This window comes from Eutrigla gurnardus (genome assembly GCF_963514095.1).
Source record: "Eutrigla gurnardus genome assembly, chromosome: 15".
Classification (NCBI taxonomy): domain Eukaryota; kingdom Metazoa; phylum Chordata; class Actinopteri; order Perciformes; family Triglidae; genus Eutrigla; species Eutrigla gurnardus.
In genome coordinates, this window is record NC_139938.1 from 10,995,817 (window position 1) to 11,013,781 (window position 17,965).

Here is a 17,965-nt window from a genome sequence, read left to right on the forward strand (position 1 = left end):
GTAAGTGATAGTAAGGGGCTGCGGTCACATTGGAATATGATTCTTCAGTAGGAAGTCCAGTTTTAGGGGCAGAATCCCAAAAATATTAACGTCTGTAATTTAAAGAACGTTAATACATTCTTTAAATTACAGACGTATATGAATATTAGCCAATGTTGACTTTTGGTTTCACACAGGATGTGATCTGCAATCTCCTGGCCGGAAGTCCGTCCATCCATCCAGACGTCCTCTTGATGCACACTTCTGTGACTTTGATTAAAAACGTATTTGTGATTTATCAAAAAAAGGATCCGGGAGAAAAAACCTTAATGTAATTTATGTAATTGACAATTCAGTTTTAAAAGTTGAAGAAGGTTCAACACCTTTGACTATACATCCTGCTTCTTTGTTTTGCTGTGTTTTTTTGTTGGCATCGTGTAACTGGTCCAGGGTGAATGAAAAAAAATGCACATCTTTTACATTATTTTTCCACATATTCTCACAAACAACACTAATTAATAGAGTTTGCTGCTGTATGTGACACCACCCCATGAGGAAATAAAAATGCCTACATTAGCTATATGGGATATATTAAAATGTCCACATTCTCCTTGTTCTAACTGCATCCTCTCCTCCTCTGACCTGCTAAACAATTCTGTGTGGAATAATTATAGAAGAGCTGATGTGATGCCGATATAATCTTACATGTTTTGTATTAGATCACTTAAATATTGTGAACCTTTGTCTATCGCGTTCTCATGGTAATGTCAAGCACTCACAAATATATTATTTATAAGTCAAACATGGCCACTAATATGCAAATTCCACCTACTGCAAAATGCGGCTGAAGGAGGAGAAAACTAGCATATCGGTAGACAATAACAAATATTTAATACGTGTGGCTGCATTTAAAGAATGACCTTTTTGGGGCGGCAGAAAACAACGCAAGGATGCAATTATACACAAGCGTACAAGCCGTGTAAACAATACAATGTGGCTCGTACAGCAAACACCCACGGGAGTGACTGCCATTTACTCCAAGGAAGCAGAATCCACAGTTGATTCCCTGTGGTGGGGAGCTCTGTACGGTTCTGGTAGGAAGGGGAACATTTGGGCGGGCGTCTTCAAGCAACTTAAATCACAGGCTAGAGCAAGAACCAGTGGGTGGGAGACTACACATGAGACAGGAAAGAGAGGGAAGTTAAAGCAATATTTGGACTACTAACTCTGTAATAGCTGGATAATAATAATAATAATAATGGAATGCAACAGGGCACACAGCGGAAGTGTCACATAAGGTTGTGATCCGGGGTTTAAATTAAACATATCTAGTGTTGTTATTTTTGTTTTGTGTTTTTAGTCTCTATATATCCTTGTGAATCAAATGGCTTACCTCCTGAATTGGGAATTTATGACCCTTAATGTTTGTTCAGCCTAAACATATGCAAAACCTTCATATCACAAAGTCATAATCAGCACCTTTACATGTTTTAATTATTAAAATTGGTCTATTGAAACACAATAGATTATGACAACCAAGTGTACAAATGAAATATAAATATTCCCTATTGTCTGTCACTTGCTCTGGAAGATCCATTAAAAAAAAAAATTGAGAAAAGAATATTAATGAGCAACATACTTCACAATGAACAATCAGAACATTCAATATAACATGTTTTTTTTTCTTTTTCTATCTTCACATTAGAAACGAGCGACTCCATTTGTGTGTTTTAGTACAAAACAGAGAGCTGAAATTGTTTCACAGTTTCTTGAAAATCCTTCACATAAAATTGAAAGAGACTTTGCGACTGAGTTTCGCTCTCTTTCTCGTTTTCCTCAAAATTGTCTTCTTTGTCTCCTTGTAAAAGTTTGTCAGTAAAAGACACGGGCTCCGTCGGCTGGGCATTCCACAGTCATCGGCCATCTCTGTGTGATTCCCCTCCATGTTGAGTTGTGAGTGAGACAGTTTGACCGGCAGGGCTCGCCATGTTCTTATTTTATGACAGTCACAAGAAAAAATACACGGGTGATTTTCTAAGACTGACTAGATGGTTGTAGTCAAGTATGTGCATGGCCACCAGCAAATGCAATAGCATTCATCAGAAAGTTTGCAAAACCTACACTTCTAACTCACACAAGCTCCGCCCTCTGCTGGACTCGATGGGTAATACTCTCCTCCAATCACAAGCATGCATTTGAGCATTGAAAATTGCATGAGCCAAGCCGACCAATCAGTACATGTATACCTGAACATGTGTGAACTCCGCAGTATGAAAGGCAACTCCACTGTTGTGGCCTAGGTTATACAGAAGTAGGTGATATAGAGTCCAGTAGACTGAAGAGAAACTATGGCCTAAACTGTATGTTGCCTTAATACTGAGGGTTGTAGACAGTACTGATTGGCTGATATGCACATTTTCACGGGGAAAATGTATGCTTGTGATTGGAGGACAGTATTACCGGAAGAGTCCAGTAGAGGGCCGCGTCTGTGCTTATAGAAATAGGGTTACAATATAGTCACCTGTTGCAGAAGCAACTCCCATTTTCAGGTTGTTCCTCAAGCTACCCTCTGAGGCTACGCAACAACAACAAAATAAAAAGAAGAAATAGAATAAATATGCAAACCTTCATCACCAGAATGCAAACATATGAAAAATCTGATATACATACTATAAGTGCAGTCAGAATACACTGGTTTACTACAGTTGTTTTTGCTCATGGAAGAAGAAAGAAATGAACTAAGATTGTTTGAAAAAGTCATGCTCTAAAAGGTTTGCTGCAGCAGTGAGTCAAGTGTTTTGCTCATGAGGAAGAAGCCGAATGAGAGCAGTATTCGACCTGAGATCCTACGAGTCATTTAGAAGGTGTGAATGATATCCCAGCAGTGGAAACCAACACATTGGCCGACAGTCACTTCTGCAGATATTTGGACAGCATTACAACTTTTCTTTTAGTACTCCTCACTCTTATTTTAGGAGGCAAAATGACGCATGAACAGCAACTTTAACATGGAGACTATCAGTTGAAAATTGGGATTTCAGTGAAATGAACAGATAGAAAAGCCGCAGACCTTTTGGTTGCTCATTTTATGGTGCAGATTACTTTCAGTTTTAAAAAAGTAGTTGTTTATCACATACATGCATAAAAAATGGTCAAAGAAATGTGCAAAGATATTTTTTTTGGATGCATGTGCAACTACTCGACACTCCTCCTGTTTCTCCTCCTCCTTCAGTTCACTGTAATCTGCTTTCACGCAGTCTCAACATGTCATGGCCCTCTGAAATCACCAAGCTTCTTTCACTGTCACTGTATTCAAATGTCTCAATTTAAAACTGGCAGTCATCTTTCCAACCTTTTAGTTCTTGTGCCATTTATGTCCACGAATAATACAAGCAATAGAGAGAAAAAAAAGTGCTACTATCCAAATATTTCAAGAGCTCACTGCATGAAAACATACAATAGTAAAATGAAACAACACATATTCATCATTAAACTCATATTCGTCCTGTGTAGTCGTGGTCATCGTGTCTGATTAGACCTCGTGGTGGCTCTGCATCAGAGTCTCTCATGTATTAGGTGGAAACCTAGGATGTTCTCACACGCTCTCAACAGTCACTTGGCATCAGAGCTGTGCTAGTTTGAATTTGGCCGTATCGATGGGACAACTGGGTCAAGGTTCAAATCGTCTTTTCCTCCTCGTCGACTACTCTAGATCCTCGCTGTGCTCCATGAGCAGATCTCTCCTGCCTCCTCCTCCTCCGCTGGACATAAGCCTCCCCCTGTCATTTTCCTCATCTCCATCCTCCTCCTCTTCCTCTTCCTCCATCCCTTCCTCCTCTTCCTCCTCCTCTTCCTCTTCGTCCTCCTCCTCGGTGCCGTCCATGGAGTCGTCGGCTCCCAGCATGGCTTGCTGCATGGCCAGGGTTGCCGAGTCCGAGGACAAGGACTGGAGGCTGTCCATGCTCAGCGGGTCTGAGGGGAGGAAACAGAGGAGAGGTGAGGCGTTATAAACCCATTCCTTCTCCATTCACCTGTGCACCCTCCTCTACCTCACAGGCTTTCAAGCAGTGGACAGATGGTGGCCATGGGAGGGCATTACGTCATGATATTATTGGTTGAAATTGGTCAGAGCTAGCTTAAGGAAGCATCATATTTGGTTTTACAGGAAGAAAATATAATTATATTGTTCTATAAATATACCAAAAATACATACATCGTGGAATATGTGCACAATATCACATTTAATGTGATATAACAGGCTTTAAAAGGCATTTTTCATTTAATCTCATCTTTATATAGACATAAACATGGATGGTAATTTATAGATAATATTTCTAATATATTCTTCTATCTATTCTAATATTACTGTGGTATTAGTTCTGCTTTATAATTATTAACAATATGTGATATCCACTGCTGCTGTTATTATAAGTAGTAGTTTTTTGGCCATTACTGTTACCACTGCTCCTCATATGTATATGTTTTGTCATATGAATTGACCACATGTCATCGTGTTTATTAATCTATTGTAAGTCTGTCCATCCTGGTGGAGGATCCTCCTCAGTGTCTTCTTGTTAAAGGTTTTTTTGGGGGGAGTTTTCCCTTATTCGACTGCCCTCCGAGCTAAATGTTTGATTTGTTGCTGTATAAATAAAATTACATTTAATTGATTATCGGAATATGGGAGGTTTGGCTGTGCTTTCACTGAATAAACATTTAAAATGTAAATTATGTCTTTTATGATTGCCTAGAAGCTGAGCTTCATTATGCCGTGGCCTTGCTTCTGCTTATTCCCCAGTGTCTCTTGAGTCTCTCTCTCCTTTGTGTTTCCTCTTGTCGCCCTCGTCCCCTGCTCGTTCCCTGTGTGTGTGTGTGTGTGTGTGTGTGTGTGTGTGTGTGTGTGTGTGTCCCTTCCTGTCCTGCCATCAACCTGGGCCCCGTCTACCTTCACACCTGTCATTCACTCATCACCTCTGCAGTATATCTACCTCGGCTCTTCACCCTCTCATCGCCACATCATGAGGCTCTTTGGAGAGGAGCGAGGCCTGCACACCATCGATCACGCAGCCCAAGGCATGCCACTTAGATTTGTGTCCGATTTGAGCCCGACCCGCTCTGACATCATGCACACGTGGGCAACGGTAACCTCACGTGATCGACAGCCGGAGTTTTTGCTCTTGACTGACTGCGGGACCCAGGGCATGATGGGAAACGCCTGGCTGTCGCCTGATCAAAGAGCAAATTGGCTCTACGTTTTGACGACAAACCACGTTTTGTATGAAATCCACATGCTTCCAGGTGAGAAGCAGTTCATCTATAACGAGGACCGTGGTACTACACTTAGGCGCAGCTTAGTGAGGGAAGTAACTTGTATTCTTGTTACCGGGACTAGTTTGTGTCTGTCCCTGTGCTCCAGGGTTCCTATCCTGACCTGCCTGCTCCCTCAGCCGGCCCACATCACCACCACTGTCCACCCGGGTCTGTCTATACAACTTCTTCAAACTGACCGACCCCTGCGTCAGTGTCGACAGTGTAACGCGTTCTCCAAATGGAAACCCCTTCCTGAGTGAAAACGACACTGAAGAATATCCTCATATTAGCATTGGTTTCACTTAAAACGAGGACAGTGAGGTTCTGAGAGGTTTGCGTCTCCACGTTTCTCTGTGTTCGCCTGCGACAGCTGCAGCACAGCGATAGCAGATAATAAATTACACCCAACGACTACAATCGATATCCTAAAATGGGCCATGGATGACTAAAAGTGTCGGCGTTGTGGTTATCAAACCATTCTCAAGAGAGTCGGACCCTTCGTATTTCAAACACATACTCAGATCTAATTTAAGATTCCAATCTGACAATTTTTTTTTTTATGTTCCAAGAATTGTATACTCTCTGTTCTTGACTTTACCCTTTATATCTACTCACATAAATAAAAGCAAAGAGTCACTAGTGACATCTAGTGGGGACATTACAAACACACAATTTTGAGTTGGAAACGGTGTCTGTTTAAATGACTTGAATTGTTAGGATGTCATACTGTCTGAGTTGTTTCCTGATCTGTGCGTCTGCAGAACTCCAGCCACGATGGAGTCGGGCCAGAATCGCTGTGTCGGACGATGCTGGGACTTCATCTTCTTGGCTTTGGGAGCTGGGTCTGGGTTACTGGCGTCCAACATGGGCTGGAGGATACGGCGACGAGCGTTGATGAACCTGTGAGAACAAGGAAAGGACAAGACACACGTTTTCAAATCAAGACAGCTTTCATTTTAGAAGTGAAGCATGAACTGGAACACCAGAGGAAACTCGGAGAGGTGTGAAGGTACAACCAGCGATGTCCAGAAGATAATGAGCTTCAACGACGGTCAATCCAAAATGATTCACCGAACCTTCTCAGGAGTTTTACTTTCATCAGGCTGGTTTCTCTGGTGGTTTCTGCTTTCCTTATACAGTCCATTCAACAGTCACGTGACTAAAATGTATATCACCATAGATACCAGTTAAACAAAGCAACATTATTGAGTACAGAAATATAAATTAGAACAAAATACAAAACATAGTTACAACCAACTATCTTTAACAAATACATCTTGATTTTACAGGTTGAATCTCAAGTTATTTTCAATTCAAACATTATGCACTTTTAATCTCATTTTTTTTAAAGTATACTCAAATATCTTCCATTTCAAAACAAGGGTGAGAACGGATTACGATAAGAAAGGGGGCAGAACTTGGTCTCAGATGTACTTGGTAAATATGACCAGAAGATGGCGCCACCGTGTCAGAAATGTGCTGAGGTGCTACAGTATGCTCCGGTTCATGTTAAACCTCAACACACGTTTCTACTCCAGTGATAGGAAGTAGTGTCTGAGTGCATGAGGAATACGGCATCTCACCAGTTGTTCACTTGTAGAAGTGTTAGATTTGTTTGTGCTGCGATCTGCCGTTTCTCGTCTTCTGTTGGGTACGGGTGCTGAGAGAAGGAAAAAGACACACCGGTACTTTAATTAACAGCATTTGTGAGTCACTCTCCAACCATTCATCCTCTCCATACACATCGCTCTCATCACTGTCCACCTCATAACACTTCCTTTGAACAGACCAACAGGAATGACCAGACACACACTCACCATGAGATGCTGAAAGAGCCAGGAGCGCATGATGTTGGTGGCGTGTTTGGGCAGGACCCCCCTCTTATTCTTGGACTTCTTGTCTTCACTGTCCAACAGGGAAGACAGGTCCAAGTTTACCTTCGCAATAAAGACCAGGAAGAGAAGGGAAGAAAAGAAAAGAAGAAAAAAGGAGCGGATGGGGCTTAGTTATTGTTGCCACGGAAACAAAGAGAGACTACCAATTACCTTTCTTTCTTTTTTTCAGTGGCAAGGGCAGAAACACCTCCTCAAGTGTCACCATGGAAACTGAATTTGAGCAATGATACTTAAAATATATGAAAAAAGCAGCGACCTTGACTATGTGGAAAACACAAGAGGGTCAGTCGTCTTTGGTGCTTGGATGAGGAGTAGAAAGAGTGTCGGGTCAGACAAGCCTTCGGTCAAAAGTTTGGATTCCACAGCCTGGTGCTGAAGCAGCGGAGGGCTGGTACAAAGTGTGACTGTGTTTGTGTTGGTTCTTCATTTGTGTTGACCTAAGCCTGTCTTTGTGTTCAGTGAGAAATCATTATTCAGATGTTATTGTTTGGAGTGCGAGTGCTGAAGGACGAGACGCTCTCAGAGTATCGACAGTGTTTGACAGCCCGCGGTGTACATATGGATGTGTGTGAGTCCATGTGTTTGGTCTGGCTGAGCCACACTTGTGAGGACTGACTTCACAGTCCACTGTTCTTGTGAGGACATGTAGGGTTGTGATGGACTTGCTGCCGTCAAGGTTAACTTCAGGTCACACGGTCTGGATGTTCCAGTCAAGAGTGCATTTTCGGTAACGGTTGGGCTGCAGGGAAGTCATGATGAATTCATTTTCAATATTTCTTCTTATTGTCAAGAAATCCCAGACCAACACTACATGTACTAACAAGTATTGTGTGTGTTTCAAAGCCTGATATATCTTATTCAACTGTGCTATTCACTGGGTGACATGTTCCTTCATTACCATGAACACACACGCTGTAGTTTATTTTGACTCAGTCCCAGATCCACCGTCCTGCTGCCCCAAATATTCACTAGAGCACCAAATGTGGATTAATCTGCCACTGAAAAGAATCCCAAAGAAATTATATGTATAGTTCCTCCTGTTTGAACAAGGTCTGATAAAAAAAATCTATCTATCTGTGTAGTAAAATCTACACAGGTGGCCACTCACTCCCCATCTAGGGACAAAATGCTGGTTTTCTATACTTTCTACTCTGGACACATACAGATGTCTACACTGCATACTGTATTTTAATGCCTGCATTTTTGTAAATACGTAATATGAGAGAAATCTTTTTTTAATCATTGCCATTGCACCAAGCAGTACCAGCAACTTTGTTTGAATGGGGAATCTGTTTGTGGAGGCTAAAACACTTCAGAGGGAACATGCTGTATGGACATTTTATATAAGCATGTAGGAGAAAATGCATGAATAAAAAATGCAGGTCTGCTAAAGAATATAAAATTGATTAATTTTCTGCAGAGCGTAGTAGTGGAAAGAATCCTGGCTTTCTTTGAGATAAATAAAAGGCGAACATATATGCACCCCCCTTAACCCACACAAGGACCATAAATACACATTCACACACACACTAACATCCCCCCTCATACTCCCCACATGAAACAAGAGTCATTACAGTTGCAGCTGGGTGTCACGTGGACAACCTCCTCTTATACCCCCTCAGCACTGGGAGTGTGTGTGTGTTGCGGGGGGAAAGCAAGGTTGAATTAATTGGCGGCACTGAGCTCGAGAGTGTGATTACTCAGGGCTTGTCGGCAAAGCAGCAACGGGGCTGTGTTCAACTCCCAGCCCACATGTAGCCCCCGCCCTCAGCTGGGTCGCCACTATTCACCGAGGCCTCCTCTGACTGTCGAGCACAAAATTACCTGTCTGAAACTGAGCTGCTCTTCAGGACACGGCTTCTGCACTATTTGTCCCCCCCAGTTATATCTATAAGCAAGTGTTGAGACAGTCAAGGCCAAACAAAGACTGGCCTCACCAGAGATGCATTAAATCCCCCTTGCCCCCCCATGGGCAGAAATGATCAAATTCAGTCCTAAAATTCCAACTAAATTTTATCTGTAAATTCCAATTTGAATTACCAACTTACTCAGACTGCTGTTTGGTGGTTTTAAAAAATTGTTAAGTAACCACCAAATTAAGCGCATATATGCTGGTTAAAAAAATATAAATAAAAAAATAAGCAACAGATTCCTCATTTAATTATTCTGTTACTCATTCAATCCCTCTTTCAAACTCTCAAACCAGAGCTGGTGATTGTTGGAACAGTAAAAAGAGGAAAAACATTTCCTGTTGTCTGACAGCATATTACTTGATTACTTGTATGTTTTCTATGTTAATACATTGCAATAATTGTCCAAATCCCTGTTGGTTTTACACAATATATATACAATATATCCACTTGAACGTGCGTCCCAGCATCGCACAGGAAAAGGGGGCGTGTCTCCACAGGTTCTCACTGCCAGTCGAAGCTGGAGCCAATAAATACCCGTGACTACTGCATAGTCATTTGTCCCAGGAATGAATGCTGACTGTAACCTTTCCCTCTGAAGACAAAAGCCAGATGTTAGTGGGCGTTAGTGGGGTTTTTCGTCCAGTGGGAAAAAGGCGCTTCTAGACTCCACTTTAAAGCGTGGGGTGAAATGTAAAAGGAAAATAAGTTTCATTATCTTCTGTTGCATATTTTAATAGTGTCAATCTAAGTTGTGGCTCAATAAAAATGTGGTTTCTTATATTAAAACCATAATTGCTGCCTCGTGGTTGTAGTCCTCCCCCAGCCAGTCAAGTTCCAGTTTACGTCCATGTCATCATGTCATCATTGTATCCTCTTAGATTGTGTGAAATTGTCTTTTAGTACTTTTGAGCTAAGGCCAAAAAAACGTATTTTGTAAGCTCACAATGACCTTTGACCCTTGACTATCAAAATCACATCAGTTCATCCTTCCAGCCACGTTTATGTTTGTTCCAAGTTTGAAGGAATTCCCTCAAGAGCAGGACGGACAGAGGGACAGACGGACAGACGGAAAAAACAAAAACATAATGTCTACATCCATAAAGAGAGGCATAAACGTGTTGTTCCCTCATGCACACAGACATTAACTTCACACCACAGACTCTGCTTTAAGGCCACGTAAACATTCACGTAAACATTCACACTTCATCAGGCCATTATACATGCACCAAGGACACTTCCTAAAAATGACTTGTACTTTATGTTTGTAGTCTAAAAAAGTGGAAATGTCCCCGACTACTTCAGCAATTTTCCGTGACATTAACTATATTAAAATCCTTTCAGCATTTCTGCCAACCTTTCACTTTTAAATGGAATTCTGTGTTTTATGTTCATATAGAATATATTGTCTTCTGATGGCTGATTATTTTGCCTTCAGTCTGTGCTCTCGGTCCGTCTTTTGATGATTCAGCACCAAGTTCCCAGGTCAGATTCTTTGTGCTTCTATCGTATGGAACTAAACAAAAACATTCCTCGTGTGAGCGAAGCCACTCTGCTTTGACAGGGTTTGTACTCTTAATGGCAACAGAGACGAGTCTGTGACGAAAAAAGAGTGAATTAAGTGAATGAGTGAATTAAGCTGGCAGATCCTATGCTGTGGTTGACCAGTCTGCGTTTGAGGGGGGGACTTCACGAAGGATCACTGGATGAAGGATAACATGCATGAGGCTCATTCATCTCCACAACAGCTGAGAGCTCAACAGTGATTGTTCCGAATATGCTAAAAAAACTAACAATATTTGTGGTTATTTCCTGTCCGTAATAATTCCACAATACATTACTCTTTTTTTTTTTGGTCTGAGGTATTTTACAAGGACCAATTTTGTAAAAAAAACAAAAAAACTTGAGTGAGTATGAGTGAAAATGTGTATTACCTGTATCTATTTAATCTCCAGTATAAATTACTTAGTACATGTCCTCCCATGCCTTTCATTCACAGTCAAACCTGCCAGGATCATGTTCGTGCCCTGAACATCATAGGAATGAACTGCTTCCATTTTGTCAGTCAGCGGGGTGCTATGTTCAGACAGAGACAATGAAATGGGGCCTTGGGGGTTTTCTGTGAGATGTAAAGAGACTCTTTTAATAATAACAGATCGAGACTTGGTGGTGAGGGCACAGAGAGGGAGCGAATATGTCGGCTAGAGAACCATCGGTCAGGTGGCTTTACCTGTGAGTTCTGGATCTGGATGGTTCCCGACGACAGCGCCTGCGTTAACACTTGCCCTTGCGATGTCACCATGGCAACCGGCTGGTACAGGGTCCCACCTGAGGGGATAATTTGCTGTTATGAGTATCAAGTGGCTTCAGCAGCTACTGGCAGCCACGTCTCGTGCTACCAACAGAGCCTTATTAACTTCTTGTCAGCCCCGCAAACAAAACACGGCAAACAAGAGATGAAATGATTAAATTCAAGGTGCGTTAATGTCTTTTAACCCAGAAGAAGAACTAAGAAGAAGGGAGTGTGCTTCTGCTTCTTGCTTAATTAGTCTTGATCAAGACACTCTTACCACAGTCTGTTTGAGCTCTTCAATGTGTAGTGATCAAAGGCAGATATTGATTTATTTTGGGTTAAAAGGGATTTCCAGGGGGCAGGATTAACATTTCACAGTAGAGGCTTGACATTATAAAAACCTATCAGCCAAGCACCATATGAATGATACGATCATCGGTGTCAGATACACATACAGTAATATATACATACCATATACATAGAAGCCAGTACACTAGATGAATAATAATAATAATAATAATAATAATAATAATAATAATAATAATAATAATAATATGTATACTGTTCAGCACGAATGTGGTTACAAAGAGCAGTTAAAAAAAGCGCAAAAAAGAAATTGTGAAATTTGATAAAGCAAAGATGGAGGAGATATAAATAAATATGTTTTATGCAAATGACATGACAAATATTAAACAGAGTACATGAGATTAAAAGTAAGGCATTTGAGCCAGGCAACAGTACTTTAGCTATTCTGGTGTTTAGTCTTCTGGTTAAGACCTGATTTATATGTATTGCAGCAGTGGAAACTAGAGTAGATAAAAGCATAGAGTATTTTCTCCAAATCTGTGAGACTTGAAATGGATATCATGTCGGCTTAAGGCTCATTTATGCTTCCATTTCGTGCGTAAATAGAGACGTGCGTTATCAACGTTCTAAACGTCGCTGCCCTCATGCTTTCATGCGTCCTCTACGTTGGAATGGACGTTGAGCAAAACATCCTCTAGAGGGCGTCATTCACATTAAAACGTTACTCCAATAAAGTTAAAAAAAAATAAGTTTATCACAACAACAAACATGGCGACTGGACAATGGAGGAGATAACGATCCTGCATCTATTGAGAAGGAGGCACAATCGCATGCGGCGTTGTAGACGGCGGTGGTCTGTGAGACCACTGAATACATCCCGAGTGTGGACGGAGAATTCCAGTCATTGGTTTTACCGATGACAGAAATTGACGACGAACGTCATTTTCAGTATATCAGGATGTCCGTCGGGGCTTTCGACAACTGGCTTCGCCGGGTGGCTGCTCACATTAAGCATGGGAACTTGCACAATTCACCGGTGACGCCGGCTGAGCGACTAGCGGTCACCATTCGCTTCCTCGCCTCAGGGATCAGTCATTTTTAAAACGTTTTTTAATTTGTGTATGCTATTCACGGCACTTTCTGTGTACAATGCCCGACACTGCCCCCACGATTTCTGTTGGAACTGCAACGTTTGGTCCGTATCAGTACGCATCCGCAAGCTTGCCAGATACGGACAGAAATACGGACGAAATGTACGCAGAGAACGGACAGAAGGCTCCGTCCGTATCCGTATGCTTGTCTAGCGTAGAGCATAAATGAGCCCCTGATATACTGAAAATGACGTTCGTCGTCAATTCCAGTCATCGGTAAAACCAATGACTGGAATTCTCCGTCCACACTTGGAATGTATTCAGTGGTCTCACAGACCACCGCCGTCTACAACGCTGCCTGCGATTTTGCCTCCTTCTCAATAGATGCAGGATCGTTAACTCCTCCATTGTCCAGTCGCCATGTTTGTTGTTGTGATAAACTTATTTTTTTTAAACTTTATTGGAGTAACGTTTTAATGTGAACAACGCCCTCTAGAGGATGTTTTGCTCAACGTCCATTCCAACGTAGAGGACGCATGAAAGCATGAGGGCAGCGACGTTTAGAACGTTGATAACGCACGTCTCTATTTACGCACGAAATGGAAGCATAAATGAGCCTTTAGGAGAAGGCATGATTGAACCATATTTGTCACTTGATTTTCAAATAAAAAGGCTAGACTCAAATATAACTCTCACTGCCCAATCCTTTATTTTAAAGATGGTGACTCTGTTTTGACGGGGAAGGTGAAAGATGGTTGACCTGATAGAAAGATGATTTGTTACATCTAGCTTTTAATTACCAAAAAACTTTACAAAATGTGTGCTGCATTAGCTGAGTCACCAGATGTTAGACCAACATACAGCTGTGTGTCTTCAGCATAGAGATGGAATTTAATCTCAAATCTATGTGACCCACATATATGTAGATAATAATATAAAAGTGGTCCCAAAATGGATCCTTGGGGGACTTCACAGTTAAGGATTCAGGTATTAAAAAAAAAAAAACTCCATTGATGGCGTGAACATAATGGGTTCTCAGATTGGCACATTACTGGTAGTAATCAACCTCTTACTAACAAACTTTACTTCATACCACTACAGCATGTTTGTCACTATTAACTGCGAATCTTCAAGTATCACACCTCATTTCTCTACCTTCTTATTCATGTCCTGACCCCCGATGATAAGTTTTGAATAGCAGGATGTCCCCATTCATACATAGTACAAAGTACTATATAATAAGTTGGTGCTGTTTAGACTGTATTCATATTAACTGATAGTGGAGATTTGCAAAAGACTGCATTGTAAAAGGAAGTGTGACCATGGTAACTTGAAAAAAACACTGTCTGTGGAGTGTACTGTATGTGCTCCGTCCATTTGAAATTACCCTTGTCTGTCCAGAACAACCAGAACCAATCCAAGTCCCATTAATCTTTATTATGTAGATTTTATTAAACCACTAGCACAGCTTTTATATTAGACATTGCCCTAGAAACACTCCCCTAACACTAATAAAAGCCGAGATAATATTGCATGTGTATGTGTGCGTGTCAGGGTCCTGGTGTTTGTGTGTTATCACATGCTTACCCGATACCACTTGAGAGTTGATGGTAGTCATGGCGACATTGCCCTGTTGCAGACCCCCGGTGGGCACCAATATCCCTGAAGGGTTAACAGAGCTGGAGACAGAGGTCATGGATGGAGAGGAGGTCTGAATTAGTTCCTGGGGGATCACAGAGAGACACTAGTGAGCAATGCAAATGATATAGCTCTACTGTTTGTGACTGAAAAATTCCCAGAAGCTAAATCTGCCTGCTGATAAATGACATGGTGTATCTTGTAAGTGCTACTCAAAAATACCATCAAGGAAGTGTAAGATCCACAGAGAGTCCATGGCTGACCTGTTGAACGTTGAGACTGGTGTGTGATGGAGAGTAGGGCCCTCCGAGGTCGTTACGGAGGAGGTTGTCGCTGTGCATCTTGGTTTTGAGGCAGGTGATGTAACGGTTGCAGAAATCTTTACAGAGCTCATTGACCTTCTCTAACTCTAATAGGTGGATTCGCAACACCTGAATGGCCTTTACCATCTGCAGGAAACAGAGAGAAACCACAAACAGATCACCTTCACAACATGCTACACAATTAAATCACTTTATTAAACCACCATTCATTTCCCCATTCATTCTTTTTTAGTACATTTTCTGCACAGTTTACTCCTTAAAATTAAGCAAGCCTCTTTTTTCCCCAAAAACATTCAGGAATATCTAATGCAGATTTTTGTAGCGGCTCTGTGGGGCACCGTGAGGCATAGTGCTTCTTTGCGCTAAATGCTACCTAAATGCTCACAATCACAGTGTTGATAATTAAAGTAGCAAATAATGTTAACCATCTTAGTTTAGTGCTGTGCTATGTGTTGAAATACGTATATTTTATGTCTTTCACAGGCAACAATCTCTGGCTCGGAAAAGTGAAGCAAATGCAAATGTGATTTAAACTGACCATAAGGGGGCGATTCCTCTCTGATTGCATATATTGTAAATCTGTGAGTATTTATGGTTTCAAAAGTAACTTCCTTTCCTTCTACTGTTTTGGGATGGAATCTGTGTTAAAGGCAGCTTGAAGAGTTTGGCATGTTAGATTGTATTGTTAACAGTTTTCAGTATTTCAAATGGTTCCTAGCAAGAAAACACAGACTTAAGCATGGTATTTAGACCAACACATTAGCAAGGCATTAACAAGCACAGCCTTGAGGAAGTCTGGAGGCTGATGAGGCAGGCTTCAGTGCAATTTTTTAGACTGATGTCCCTGAAGCTGTCAAGGAAAATCTCCCCTTATCAAAATGGATATATTGCTCTGACCAAATAAAATATTTTGAATAAATGCAATAGCACGGGTCAGAGAGGAACTTCTGTCATATTAGGTGATGGACTAGATGTTTGATATTTAAAATACCATTTCATTGGCATGTTGTTGCTAGGGAACTGCATGGGCCCAGGTTTATTCCTTATGATGGCAAAGAATAACGTCAGAATGTTGTTTCAAATAACCCATATTATAAAAAGATTAGCATCTAGGAGGTGTGTTTTTAACAGGAATCATCCAGTTTATGTACAACCTTCATAGACTACTGTACTTTCGTGTCTTCAGCAGTTATCTGACCATCAACAGCGTGGCCTTTCACCACTCAGAGCAGCACACTGTAGAGCACTCCCTCAAAGTCACCACTCAAGGTCAACAGAATGGACAGAAAAGTGCTTGGCCAAGGAGGAGATAAATCAGCTAATTAAACTGCGCTCACTTAATCAAGGGACCAGTAACTCTTTGCCCATCGCAGCCAGTCAGGCCCAGTGTAACATTACTGTCCCGTGGAAGAGTTAGTGCCCTCTGGGAGGGATGCCCGTACCCAGTGCCTCATAAAACACACAGATGCAGGGTTAATTGACTGTTCAGCACTTGTCGGCCTGCCGTCCCAAGTACTGTAATGGCAAGAGTGCACTTTTTTTCTTGCGTCTGTCTTTGTCTCTGTCTGGCTTCAACTCCTCCCCCTCTTTTTCTCAGTGAGCATGATCAGCATCCTCCTTCTCTTAATTTGTAATTACTGCTAGCTGTTGTGCAAGGGGAAGTGCAGGGGGAGGATGGGGAAGATTAAAAGGAGGAATGATTAGGAGTAGTAATGATGGGATGCACAGGAAACATGCATTCCTGCAGCATTATTTTTTTCTTATTATTTTTCAGTTAAGATGTGCAGGTTCCCTTAACTAACTACTTAATATTATAGCACTGGTTAAAGCATGTAATCCAGTAAACACCGTAAGACAATGTCTTCCAGAAATCAAAGTAGCTGAAGCAGCTCGTGTTGTGTTGATGATCAGCATGTGCCTCACAGCGGTCGGCTTACCAAGTTGTCCAACTCGGGGTCTTCACTGAAGAATGGCTTGTGTTCTCGCTCCTGCTGGTGCACAAAGTTTTCAATGTCCACATCAAAGCTGGCTGATGTGATGCATTCAGATCCCTGTGTGGCCTGCTCACATTTCTCAAACAACAACGCCAGCAGGGGGAACAATGGGTGTCTGAGGAGGAAGACAGAGAGAGGCAACGTATGTCAGTATCTTTGACCCTAATTCATCTCTAAATTATTGATTACCTATCAGAAGTAAATCCAGATCATCATCAATGTAGCTTTGAAAATAGTAATTCCCTAGTTTTTCAAGTTCCATGCTAAATGCATTGTAGAAGTTTGGTGAATTTTGAGTGTTGCAATTATTCAATTGGTGCAGCAACTTCTTTTATCTCAGTCGGAGGTGTCCTACATTTCCCAGAAAGCCTTTGTCGAGCCCCAGAGAACTAGTGTAAAACAGTCAATGAAAGACAGCCAAAGTGTGTCCATGTAGAGCAAAAAATAACCATTGCACTTTGTTTTTTTTTAGGGGCTAGCACCCAAAACAACACTGTTTCTGCTGGGAAACATGGATTATTTTGATGTAATGTGACATGACCATGGGCAGAAATTTGCTGAAGAACCATACTTACCCATAGAGATAGTCACCCCACTAGTCAATGCTGACACTAGAGTACAGTAGAGTGTACACAGAACACAGTGTGAGAGCCTCTTCCTGCCTGCCTACAGGCTTGGGAGATCTACTTATTTCTTTGATAGGGTTTTACCGGCCACACCCTCCCTGAAGCACACAGACAGCTCTGTAGTCTGTCTGATGGTGTATCTGAACATAACATGCCAACACAACATAGACTGTATATAAGAAATCCACACAGTGATCATGACGTCACCCATTGGTTTGTGGACTCGGTTTTGAAGGTCGGCATTTTGGCTGATGCCATCTTGGAATTGTTGCACCACTCGACCTGGAAGAACTCCTGAACATGAAGTAATTTGTCACACACTCTTTGTCAAGGTCAGTGCAAGCAGCAAAGCTGTCTTAAATGACAACCTCACAAGAAAGGAGCACTCCAGATGCTGAAAGGTTTTTCACCAAAGCCTCGACCACCAATGGTAGTTCCCCCTCAAGGAAGTAGGCAAGCATCACTGGACATGGTCTGCTGAACTCCTGCAAGAACTGCTTCCTGAGAGGGTGGCCAAGAACCAGCCTGTGTCCACGTCGACATTAAAGTTCGCTTTCTTTAAGTGGATGGAGGTGAACCAATTGCCCAGTTGAACCAGGT

The 17,965-nt window shown here is 41.7% G+C and overlaps 1 protein-coding gene across 2 annotated transcripts in view; it reads right to left on the reverse strand.

Moving 5' to 3' along the window:
- Positions 1–445: 445 nt before the first annotated feature.
- LOC311026137 (homeobox protein PKNOX2-like) overlaps positions 446–17,965 on the reverse strand; it is a 92,451-nt gene continuing 74,931 nt past the window's right edge. Inside the window, exons 4-11 of one of the 2 annotated variants that reach the window (XM_084029498.1) lie at positions 16,683–16,854; positions 14,686–14,871; positions 14,372–14,507; positions 11,325–11,422; positions 7,107–7,226; positions 6,873–6,949; positions 6,017–6,189; positions 446–3,951 (exon numbers count right to left, since the gene is read on the reverse strand). In XM_084029498.1, coding sequence (XP_083885624.1) covers positions 3,683–3,951; positions 6,017–6,189; positions 6,873–6,949; positions 7,107–7,226; positions 11,325–11,422; positions 14,372–14,507; positions 14,686–14,871; positions 16,683–16,854 — 1,231 coding nt within the window. In that variant the 3' untranslated portion in view covers positions 446–3,682. The remainder of the gene's footprint in view (positions 3,952–6,016; positions 6,190–6,872; positions 6,950–7,106; positions 7,227–11,324; positions 11,423–14,371; positions 14,508–14,685; positions 14,872–16,682; positions 16,855–17,965) is intronic. The other variant, XM_084029497.1, reaches the window with a different exon arrangement.